This window comes from Neofelis nebulosa, chromosome 14 (genome assembly GCF_028018385.1).
Source record: "Neofelis nebulosa isolate mNeoNeb1 chromosome 14, mNeoNeb1.pri, whole genome shotgun sequence".
NCBI classification, from domain to species: domain Eukaryota; kingdom Metazoa; phylum Chordata; class Mammalia; order Carnivora; family Felidae; genus Neofelis; species Neofelis nebulosa.
Genome location: NC_080795.1, coordinates 4,389,129 through 4,401,662, shown reverse-complemented (window position 1 = coordinate 4,401,662; position 12,534 = coordinate 4,389,129). Strand labels below are relative to the sequence as shown.

The window sequence follows — 12,534 nt, the reverse complement described above, 5'->3', positions numbered from 1 at the left end:
TAAAAAAAAGAAATATTGTTTGTAAATATTGTGAGAATTTGAAAACAGTCAAAATGGCTGTTAGTAAGAGAATACATAAATGAACTGTGAAATGACATGATGATGTATTATAGGACAGTTAGGGATAAATATCTAGGTCTTTATGTGTAAATATCTAGAAAAGATGCAGTTGAGGGAGAAAAAGAGAGTTTTAAAAACTGTAAAAATTTGAGGCGCCTGGGGGGCTCAGTCGGCTGGGCGTCCGACTTCGGCTCAGGTCATGATCTCGCGGTTAGTGAGTTCGAGCCCCGCTTCGGGCTGTGTGCTGACCGCTCGGAGCCTGGAACCTGCTTCAGATTGTGTGTCTCCCTCTCTCTCTGCCCCTCCCCTGCTCATGCACTGTCTCTGTCTCAACAATAAAATAAACATTAAAAAAATAATAATAAAAATAAAAACTATAAAAAATTTGATACATTTTTGTAAATTTAAAAGCACTAAATATTTTATATTTACCTATGTTTATTTTCATATTTTTATATGTATACATTTTACCTTATATTTATTCACATACCTATATATGTGTGTGTGTCTGAAAAGGAGCATCACGCTCAGAAGAGAGGTTACATGTGGGAAGAAGGAGACATAGCTAAAATTAAGATAGTGCTTCAAAGAGACTTTTACTTTGCCCATAATATATTTTTACATATGATTTGGGTAATCAAAATAAAAATGTGTGGAATTATGAGTAGAGCCAACGATATCAAGTGATATCAGCTGTTGATTCTAAATACGGACAGCTGTTGATTCTAAATACGGACAATAAAGAGTATTCTTTTCTTACTTGTACTGTTCTGAATTTGTAAAAATTTTCAAAGCCCCAAAAAAGGAAAATGATTTACCCTTTTATATTTACTCCTTTCTTGTATTGTTAGAAGCTCAATTTGGGAGTACTATTAGGATTTATGGTTTGGTGTGAGAGGACAGTCCTTTCTGTAATTTAAAGTTCCTGTTTTGAAGGGAAACCAATGGGTCTAGGGTAATTGCATTTATATAACTTTATCTCTTATGAGTTTCTAGTGAGTATTTCACATCATTTATAAAGCTTCTTTTAAAAATATAGAGCAGAAACATCAAATAACAACGTATGATATTTAAGCATTGTGTTCCATCTTACAAAGAGGTGTATTCACAATGAGTTATTTTAATTGAAAGTGTTTTTAAAAATGTCACACATATCTTTTCTTTCTAGGTGTCAGGATTTAACTGAAACAGCTCCTATAAAATTGTACATAGGGGTGCCTGGGTCAGTCAGTTAAGTGTCCAACTCTTGATTTTGGCTCAGGTCATGATCTCGCGGTTCATGGCATGGAGCCTCGCCTCGGATTTCTCTCCCCATCTCTCTCTGCCCCTACCCAACTCATCCTCTCTCTTTCTCTTTCTTTCAAAATAAATAAACTTAAACAAAATTGTACATATTCTTCCGACGTCAACTCAAGAGAAACATAAAATGATAGGTCTTAAGAGGTAATTTTATAAAGATTTTTATATCAAGTATTCTAAAATAGAACTACTTTTTACGGTGGTGAAGAATTTTATTTTGAGAAATTAATTGAGGTGAAGTAGATTCATTCTTTCTTTCTTTCTTTTCTTTTCTTTCTTTCTTTCTTTCTTTCTTTCTTTCTTTCTTTCTTTCTTTCTTTCTTTCTTTCTTTCTTTCTTCCTTCCTTCCTTCCTTCCTTCCTTCCTTCCTTCCTTCCTTTCTGATTGTTTGTTTTCCTGACACACTAATACTCTGTAACAGCTTTCGGCTATGATTTCCCTTGGGTCTCACACTTCCAAATAAATTATTTCATCTTTCTACTGTGCTCCCTACATGAGTGATATAAACCGGCTCAAATAAACTTAACCAAATGACAGCTTCTTGCCTAGATACCAAAAAAATAAGGAGGCAAATTTGGTCTCAGGAATAGCTGGATGCATAGCTTTGTTTTCTTCTCCCCCATTTTGGCCTGATTTGTCTCTGGCCAGTCTGGGTGCTAATAGCCCTAGGTGCTCCTTGTTCATAATCTCCGATCCCAAAGAGCACAACTCTCTTTTCTTCAGCACCGGGCGACACTCCTGAATGCCCCCAACTTGCTTTATTCTGAGTCCTCTGCTTCCCACAGGAGAAACGGTGTCCGAGGAGATGGTGATTTCAGTTGGCTGGCCTTAAACACCCTCCTGAAGGGCACCTGGCTGACACTGCCCCCAAAATCACAGGGAGTGGGTCTAGGCAGACCAGGACCTTAAGTTGGCTTCCTGTGCATAGCATTTTGTTTGTTGCTCTGTCAGACCACCAATACTTCAGATACTAAGTAATGTAATTATCGGGTTGTCATCCTCGGCCCATCTGTGCCTGCTCGGTAGCCGGAACCAGGTAGGAACCACGTATTTTGTGTCCTTGTTACTTAACACAGTATGCGACACGTACTTGGCACTCAATAATTTACATGCTGCATAAAGCGATATATTAACTGATGAAAGAGAATGTTGGTTGTCTCTCTTAAACTAATTGTTTTGTTGACTTGGTTTAATACTTCCGTAGAAGGCTGTCGTACTCCTGGACTATGAAGAAAAGTTAACTGTTTCATAACTTTGCCTAAACCCGCGTAATGGTGTTACGTTGAGTTGATAAGTGACATCTGATCTGTCGATGTTTTCCAAAGTACTTATGCTCAATTGGCATGTTGCCATGTACAGAATTTGTTTTGGTGTCATAGGAATATGACCTAAAGGAAATGCGGTAACTGCCTTCAACACTGGGAAGAGCCCTGTAACTGGCTGCACTTGTCCGGCACCTTTGGACTAGCATACACACTGATATGTGTAAGTCGCCAGAAACAACAGACTTCCCTACTGATCAGTGCCTAATGTACCTAATTCTGCCTTAGGTTTGGTCTTTTAGTGCCGTGGTTGGTTATAAAGGGAGAATTCATTTTCAAGCTTCTGGAAATAATAACACCACTGGAATGTGCATATTATAATCTTTTCCCTCCTTTTTATGTTCCCAGAGACTTGCGGTTTAACAGAATACGAGAAATTCCTGGGAGTGTCTTCAAGAAACTTAAGAATTTGAACACTCTGTGAGTACTTATCGCTTATCTGTGAGGCTTGTAAAATTACGAGCTAGTTGGATTGCAATTTGCCATGAAAAGTCATTTTGAGAGTAAAGAACAGAATGGATGGGAATTAAGTTTCGCTAGCACTCTTATAATCAGAGATTCTCTGCTTCTTTCCACTGCTTGTGTTTTTGTTACCTTCTGAATCTGGGAGATATTCCTACTCATCTAATTGTCCTTTGTATTCTGTTTGTTTAGAAAAGCTTCATGGACAAAGAAACTGAGAGAAAGAGTAGTTAAACAATTTGTCTGTGGGTCCCCTATCCAAAGCAATAGACATGGAATTAAAATTCATGACCTCGTGACTCCAAAGTTCTGGCTTTCACCAACATGCCACTGGATCATCTCCTTGTTTGTATACTCTGAATATTTTTAAAATCATGTATTTAGGGGCACCTGGGTGGCTCAGTCAGTCAAGCATCCAACTTCGGCTCAGGTCATGATCTCAAGGTTCGTGAGCTCAAGCCCCACGTCGGACTCTGTGCTTGTAGCTCAGAGCCTGGAGCCTGCTTCGGATTCTGTCTGTCTGTCTGTCTCTCTCTGACCCTTTGTCACTTGTGCTCTCTCTCTCAAAAATAAATAAATAAACATTAAAAAAAAAAAAAAAACAGGACCAGGCCTGGGTCTGGTCTCTCGTCTATGCTTAAAAAAGATATATATACATATATATGTATATATATATGATACATGTATGTATATATACATATACGTATATATAATATGTATATATGTATATGTATATATTTATATATTTATATGTATATATACTATATATATATTTATATATATATACAAAATAAATATATATACTATATATATATTTATATATATATACAAAATAAATATATATATATAAAAATCATGTATTTAGAGGAAAAGTTACAACTTTATGGCTAAGCTCTAATAAAATATTTCAATGTGTATTACCCGTATTTTATTCACTCAACAGATACTGATATCTGTGACCAGCTTACCAGTTTGCTGGCTTTCGATCCAGACTAAAATACACAGGACCCTGCTATGGTATAGCAGATGGTCTGACCTTATGGACTGTTAGTAAAGAAAGACCCAACTATAAAAACGTATGTAATAAAAATTGACAACTGCTATAATAGAAGAGAGTAGAATGTTAGGAGAGGTGATGCTGGGGGTTTACATGTACTAACAGTGCTCTATATTTAAAATTTATTTATGCTGCACTTAATCCAGAGGGTGAAATCAGTGGAAGTTAAGACTATTTGTGTCTTTAGAACTACATGGGTATGTTAGTCTTCTTGACATAATATTTTCATAATCAAGTTAACAGTGTTTTCAGCTTGGCTGGATTTATCGCTGTATTACAGCCAAGCTAGTCCTTCTAACTTTAGGGTTGAGATTATGACTTTATACTTGTGCTTTTCCCACCTGGCTTCTTTCCAATTACTGATGCCTGGATACACATACTTTATCACGATAATTCTGGTTGGGGTGATGTAAGAGCATAAGGAAGTAAGGACTACAAGGGTTATTCCTTACTTAACAATAAAGCAGTTGTTCTCAAACCAAAATATGTAAAAAAGTTTCCTAGAGAGCTTGTGGACATGAAGACTCCCTCTCCCTCAAAGATTCTCATTTAACACTTTTTCAGGAGGGACCCAAAGATTTGCATCTTAACTAGTATCTCCAGGGGGTCTGACACTTGGGGAGTATCCTCACTGAAGCCTTCCGCCATTATCTACTGAGGTATGGAGGTGATAGAAAAGCAAAGATATTATTAATTTATCAGATTGTTAATGTTACCAAATGTTATCAAACCTCTTCTTTCAATGTAGTTGCCACTTTAAAAGGCTTTTGAGGAGTGTAGCAAAATGATCTCTATCACTGTTGGGCCACATTTTGGAGTTATAGTACACAATACTGTAATTATTAATGAACAGTCCACCTCTTCATTTGGTAGAAGCCATACTTATTAATTTGTGTCTAAATATTTTTATTAAAAACAAAACTGGAACAGTGATCACTTGTGGTGTTAATTACATTGAATACTTTGCCTTGTGTACATTAGTTCCATTCCCTGCTGCCGCTGTTATTTCTGTTTTACAGATGAGGACACTGAAGCTTGTAAGTGTGATGTCATTTACCCACATTCATACATCTAGAAAGGGGCAGTCAGGATTCACACACGCTTTGATTAACTGCTGGTTAACCAATGGTTTCTTATACATGATAGCTTTCAGGAAGGCTGAAATGACAGATGATGGGTTACTTAAATAATAAGTTGTGCAAGAGAAAAAGAAGTGAGGTCAGAAATGGGACACTGAAGGACTCTGGGATTGGAGAGAACTTGTGCTGGGCCAGTGTGATAAAGACCCTATTGCTCAATGAGTTCTGAGGACCCAACAGAGTTAGACTTACACTACAAATATGTTCATGAAAGTGAGGGAAAAGTAAACCTTTTAGCTGGTGTAACTACTGAGTTCCTTGTTGTGTGTGTGTTTTTTTAAGCAACCAAACTACCAAATTTTGTAAGAAAACCTCAATGTTTAAAATATTTCTCAAATAAGATATAATTATGAAGTCTGATTTTATGTTTTATGTAATGTGAAATCTTCACTATGCTTCATTTTATGAGAGCTTTTTACCGTGTTGATGAATCAACAGTCACTATTTCATTTATTTACTTTTATTTAAAAATCTGGTGTAATAATGTTGTTGTTTTTTCCCTCTCAAGACTTTGAAGGATTGATGTTTAATGGTTTGCCAAGGGTTTTACTCTGTAAGTAGCCATAACTTTCGTTAAGATATTTGATTTTTTTTTTTTAATTTTTTTTTAATGTTCATTTATTTTTGAGACAGAGAGAGACAGGCATGAACAGGGGAGGGTCTGAGAGAGAGGGAGACACAGAATCTGAAACAGGCTCTGGGCTCCGAGCTGTCAGCACAGAGCCCGATGCAGGGCTTGAACCCATGAACCGCGAGATCATGACCTGGGCCAAAGTCGGACACTCAACCGACTGAGCCACCCAGGTGCCCCTTGTTTTTATGGCTATTCTGTGATGTAGCAAGGGAACAAAATTTCCTGCAGTAAGTATCAGCATAGTTTTCTAGTTGGAGGTATGCAGGAGAATTTAAAACAAGGCATTCATTTCTGGGATAATAGAAACCTGTGGACAAGATTTGGCTTTCCATCAATTATTACTAATAAGACTTTGGTTGGATCTCTCTGTAGCTTGTTTACATTGTAACTTGCTTTTTTTATGGTGAAAAAATAACAACATATGGCTTTATGCCAGTCTAGCTAGTATCGTATGAATGATCCAGATTAAAAAAAAAATCTCAAAGATATGAATAAAACGCAAAAAGGAACTCTGAGAAAGTCTGAGAGACAACCAAGGCAGCCAGGACTCGAGAAGCTAACATCTGGGAAAGATAGGAGGCTGGCTGAGCTGACTCAAACCTTCAGTGCGACTTTTCCTTGTCTGGTCATTTGCCAATTCAAGATGCAGGGCCTGGGGACGAAGAGGAGACAGGCAGTAGCCTAGATTTCATGGGGGTCTCACCGGATTGGGAAGAGAAAGGCTGCAATTGAAGACCACTGTGACAACCAGCACTAGAGGGCCGGGACGCCTGAGAGAAGGCAGCTGCCCAGTAGTGAGGTGAACATTTTGCCAGCCATTTCAATGGAGGCACTTGCTGACTTGGAAGTCAAACGAATAGGGGAGAGGTTACCAAGAGGCCAAGGAGAAAGCAACTCCTGAGACTAATCAAAGCTGATCAGAGATTTTGGCCATTTCAAGATACCCGAGAAATAAAGGTAAGACTTTAGGGCCCATCACAGAAAAAAGCACCTGATAAATACCCCTGGTTTTAATTTTGTGCCCCTGAAGAGCTATGCCCTAGAAGCACTGGACCATCCTAGACTTGGTGAAGGTCATCTGTATTCTGCTGCCTCCTAAAAACAAATTGCTCCTTCTCTGGAAAAGTATAAAATGATCCAAACCCTCTACCATTTTTCACACATCATGTCTGGCAGTCAGTGAAAGGTGTCCAGGCATGCCAGGAAAACCAAAAGAAAAAGCAGATAGCTAAAAATGCTACGTTTGTTTAAGATTTTGAAGTTATAAAACACAGAGCTTAAAATAACTAGGATTGACATATTTAAAGGAGTATATTAAATGAAAGAAATTTTCACCCAAAGGAGGAAATTATTCTGTTTTCTTAGAACTAAACAGATCATTGCATTTGGGGGTTGAGTAGCTTGCTTTAGTCATAGATCAGAATATGGCAGAAGGGAGAATCAGCATCCTGAAAGACAGGCCATTAAAAATTACCTAGATAGAAGCACCTTGGGGGAAAAAAAAGATGGAAAACACAAGAAAGAGAGTAAAAGACTGGGACATGACAAAAATATCTACATGTAATTGGAGTCACAGACAGAGATGATAAAGAAAATAGGACAGAGGCAGTATTTGAAGAGATTTGAAACACCAGTGTTCCCCCAGAACAAAAGACACCAAGTCACAGATTCAAGAAGCCTTATGACACATGCAGGCTAAATACACAGAGAACTACACTCAGTCACATGGTAGTATATGCTGAAAACCAAAAACAAAGGGTCATTTAAAAAATATTTCTAGGGGCGCCTGGGTGGCTCAGTCGGTTAAGTGTCCGACTTCAGCTCAGGTCACGATCTCGCAGTCCGTGAGTTTGAGCCCCACGTCCGGCTCTGGGCTGACAGCTTGGAGCCTGGAGCCTGCTTCGGATTCTGTGTCTCCCTCTCTTTCTGCCCCTCCCCCGTTCATGCTCTGTCTCTCTCTGTCTCAAAAATAAGTAAAACGTTAAAATTAAAAAAAAAATAAAAATAAAAAATATTTCTAAGTAAATGTATATTATATTTCAAGAAATAACCATGGAAATGGTGAAAATTAAAAACAATGGAAAGGCATTTTGCTGAAAAAAAAAAAAAAGGAAAGACTTGAATTCTTTTTTTTTTTAATTTTTTTTTTTTTTTTTCAACGTTTTTTTTTTTATTTATTTTTGGGACAGAGAGAGACAGAGCATGAACGGGGGAGGGGCAGAGAGAGAGGGAGACACAGAATCGGAAACAGGCTCCAGGCTCCGAGCCATCAGCCCAGAGCCTGACGCGGGGCTCGAACTCACGGACCGCGAGATCGTGACCTGGCTGAAGTCTGACGCTTAACCGACTGCGCCACCCAGGCGCCCCAAGACTTGAATTCTATTCACAGGGAAATTGGCCTTTAACAATGAAGGTAACAAAAAAAAAAAAAGACATTTGCAGACACATAAAAGCTGAGATAATTTGCAGTCAGTAGGCCTGCAAATTGTTTTTCCCCTCAGGCAAAAAGAGAAGGATCCAAAGTGGAAATGCAAGTGTAGGAAGCAATGAAGAGCACATAAAGGGTAAAACCTTTGACTAACTTTAAATTATTGTTTATTTCTCATAGTAATGTCCATTTAACATATGTAGAATTAAAAGGCATCATGACAATAGCACAAGATGTAGGAGGAGGTTAAGTGCAATTAAAGTGCTTTCAGATGTTTTCTTTGTTAAGAAAGTGCTAAAATTATCAATTAAAGGTAGGCTTTAATTAGGTCAGTATAGGGGTGCCTGGGTGGCTCGGTCGGTTAAGCCTCTGACTTCGGCTCAGGTCATGATCTTGCGGTCCGTGAGTTCGAGCCCCGTGTCGGGCTCTGTGCTGACTGCTCAGAGCCTGGAGCCTGCTTCGGATTCTGTGTCTCCCTCTCTCTCTGCCCCTCCCCTGTTCATGCTCTGTCTCTCTCTGTCTCAAAAATAAATAAAAACGTAAAAAAAAAAAATTAAAAAAAAATTAGGTCAGTATCTCTGTTGTAATTTCTGGGGCAACCACTACAAGAATAATAAGGAATGTATACTTAAGTTAATGGGAGACAATTCAAATAATAAAAATATTTGATTAAGCCAAAGAAGGCAAGAAAGGCAAAAGGAACAAAGAGCAGACATGAGAAAGAGAGAAATGGGGCACCTGGGTGGCTCAGTCAGTTAAGCATCTGGCTCTTGCCTTTTGGCTTAGGTCATGATATCATGGTTCATGATATCGAGCCCTGCATTGGGCTCTGTGCTGATAGCATGGAGCCTGCTTGGGATTCTGTCTCTTTCTCTCTCTTTCTGCCCTTCTTCTTCTCACACTCTCGCTGACTCTCAAAATAAATAAACGAACTTAAAAGAAATTGAAAGATGGCGTATTTAAACACAAATACATCAGTGATTGCATATAACATAAATGGATTAAATTTTTTAATTAAATTTTTGACTAAATTTTTTGTCAGACTGGATTAAAAAAGGAAGTAAACTCAACTATATTTTGTTCCAAAGAAACAAATATAAGGGCACATAAAGGTCAGAAGTTGAAGCCTACCAAAGAAAGCAGTTTTTATTATACTAATATCTAACAGAGTAGATTTCATCCTGGATAAAAGGCCAATTCAACAGGAAAATATAATACAAAAACTGTGTGTACCTATAAAATTTATAAAGCTAAAATTAACAGATATAAAAGGAAAAATAGAAATAGCCATGTGTATGTAGGATTTTTTAAAAACTTCACTAAAAGACAAAAATGAATAAGTATATAAAAGCTGTTAACAGATAACTAACCAAATTTACCTAACATATATGAGACACTGTACACAACTGTAAAATAAATATTCTTTTCAGGTGCACATGAAACATTTATAAAAATGGCCATATTCTGTGTCGCAAAGCAAGTTTCAACATATTTGAAAGCATTACAATCATATAAAATATGTGCCTTGATTATAGTGAATTTAAGCAAAATTCAACTAAAAATCCAGTTCATCTAGAAAATACCAATAGTTTGGAGATTAAGCAATAAATACTCTTCTAAATAACTCTTGGTTAAAATAAAAGTAAAAAAAAAAAAGAAAATATATTTTGAACTCAGTCAAAATGAAAATAGGAGACATGAAAACCTGAAATATACAGCTATAGGAAAGCTTAGAGGGAAATTCATAGGCTTAAATGCATGTTTTAGAAAAGCAAAAAAATAAAAATAAATTGTTAAACATCCATCTCAAGAAGCTAGAGAAAGAACAGAAAACAAACCAAAGATAGAAGAAAATAAATTAAACAAGAAACCCAGAGATCAATGAAACATTATATAAATGATAATTTTCACAAGCCAAAACTTGCTCTTTAGAAATGCCCAAAGTCTTTTTGTCTTTTAAATCAATTATATGAGAGCTGGTAGTTAGAGTAAACAACGAAAGAGAGAAGAGGCACAACTTAACAATATCAGGAATGGAAAAGAGGTCATCATTCACATCCTATAGTCATTTAGACAGACAAGGAGAGATTATTATGAACAACTTTATGCCACTATATTTGAAATGTTAGATTTAATGGGATAAATTGGTCCTAAAATACTTAAACTGATACAGAGGAGAATCCTATTAAAAGTGTTAAATTTCACACGAAGAGACAGAACCATTAAAATCCTTTCCCAGGGGCACGTAGGTGGCTTACTTGGTTAAGATTCCAACTCTTAATTTTGGCTCAGGTCGTGATCTCATGGTTCATGAGTCTGAGACCCCTGTTGGGCTTTGTGCTGATAGTGCAGAGCCTGCTTGGGATTCTCTCTCGGCTCTCTCTGCCCCTCCCCCACTCATGCTCTCTATCAGTCAATCAATCAATCAATCAATCAATCAATCAACATTTTTAAAAAAAGAATCCTTTCTCAAAAGAAAACCCCAGGCTCAGATAGCTTCAGCAAAGAATTACTTAAAATATTTTTTTTAATTAAACTAATTGTGACACAAACCTCGCCAGAGAATAGAGACAGAAAGTACTTTTCAACTTATTTTATAAAGCCAGCATGATCTTCACAGCAAAATGCAGAAACATTTTTAGTCAATTTCCCTCAAGAATATAAACATGAAGATATTAAATGCAATGTTAGCAAATGATTCTACCAATGCATGAAAAAGATCATGACCAAGTTAGGCCTATTCCAGGAGTTCAAGTTTGGTTTAACACACAAAAATCAACATTATTATAATACAGGTAGAAAAGTCATATCATTTCAGTAAAAGCAGAAAACGTCTCATAAAACTTAACTTACTGATTTAAAAAAAATCTCATAGCAAGTTATGGATGGAAGGGAACTTCCTTAATTTGGTAGAGTATATCCACTAAAAATCAGTAATAAACATTCTACTTAACAAATAGTAAACACTTTCCTCCAAAAATGTGGAATGAGACATGAATACTCATTTGTAAAATTGACATTCAACATTATTTTGGAGGCAGTATTTTTTACCATAAGGCAAGTTAAGAATAAAAAGTGATGAGGATTAGAAAAAATAATTAAAATGGTAATATTTACCTGTGTCATTTTTGTGTACACATGAAATACAAAATATTCAGATGGGCTACTAAAATTAATAACTCATTTTGGTGATGTAAAGAATAAAGTGTATTTCTATATTCTAGCAACAACCATCTCAAAAATGAAAATTTTTAACCGATACATTTTGCAATAACATTAAACATTTTGATAAGTAGAAATAAATGTAACAAAGGCCATAACTCTCTGAGAAAACAACAGATTACTGGGAGAAATGAAAGAAATCTGAAATAAATGACTACAGTATCATGATTATGAATTCAAAGACTTGACATTGGTATGATATCATTTCTTTTCAACCTGATTTATAGGTTCAATGCAACCCCGGTCAAATATCAGCAGGCTCTTTTGTGGAAGTTTATAAGCTGATTCGACACGAATAGTTCATCAAGTGTTAAAAAAAGATATTGTAGAAAGATTTAAACTAGATTTCAAGCTTTATTGTAAATAAGAGAAATAAAAAGTGTGGGATTGTTTCAATGGCAAAGAAACAAATGAAGCAGAGTGAGGAGTCCAGAAACAGACCCACATGTAAATGGTCACCTGAGCTGTCACAAATACGTACTGCACTGAAGTGTGAAAATGAAAATTTTCTAGTAAATAGTGCAGGTATTTGGATAACCACGATGAAAAATATTTTAACCCCATTTCACTACTTTGCCATGTGTACAATAATGAATTCCAGATGGATCATAGATCATATAAAAGGTAAAAGTAACAAGGATTCTAGGAGATAGCATAGAAAAGAATCTTTATACCCTTTGGACAAAGATTTTCAGAGTATACAAAAAGAAAACAGTGAAGAAAATGACTGATAAATTCGATTTCATTAAAATTAAGAGCTTCAGCTTACTAAAGACACTTTCATGAGTAAAAAGAGAAGCGACAGGCTGGATATTTACAATTATGTATATACCATAAAGGATTTGCATCAAGAACTCTTACATATCGAGAAATAAAAGGCAAAATCCCTAACTAAAAAATATATAACATGT

At 36.3% G+C, this 12,534-nt stretch overlaps 1 protein-coding gene across 5 annotated transcripts in view; it reads left to right on the top strand.

Moving 5' to 3' along the window:
• The window catches only part of PXDNL (peroxidasin like), a 424,019-nt gene that overhangs the window by 159,548 nt on the left and 251,937 nt on the right, over nt 1-12,534 (top strand). For all 5 annotated transcript variants that reach the window (XM_058699364.1, XM_058699365.1, XM_058699366.1 and 2 more), the window contains exon 2: nt 3,030-3,101. In XM_058699364.1, coding sequence (XP_058555347.1) covers nt 3,030-3,101 — 72 coding nt within the window. The remainder of the gene's footprint in view (nt 1-3,029; nt 3,102-12,534) is intronic.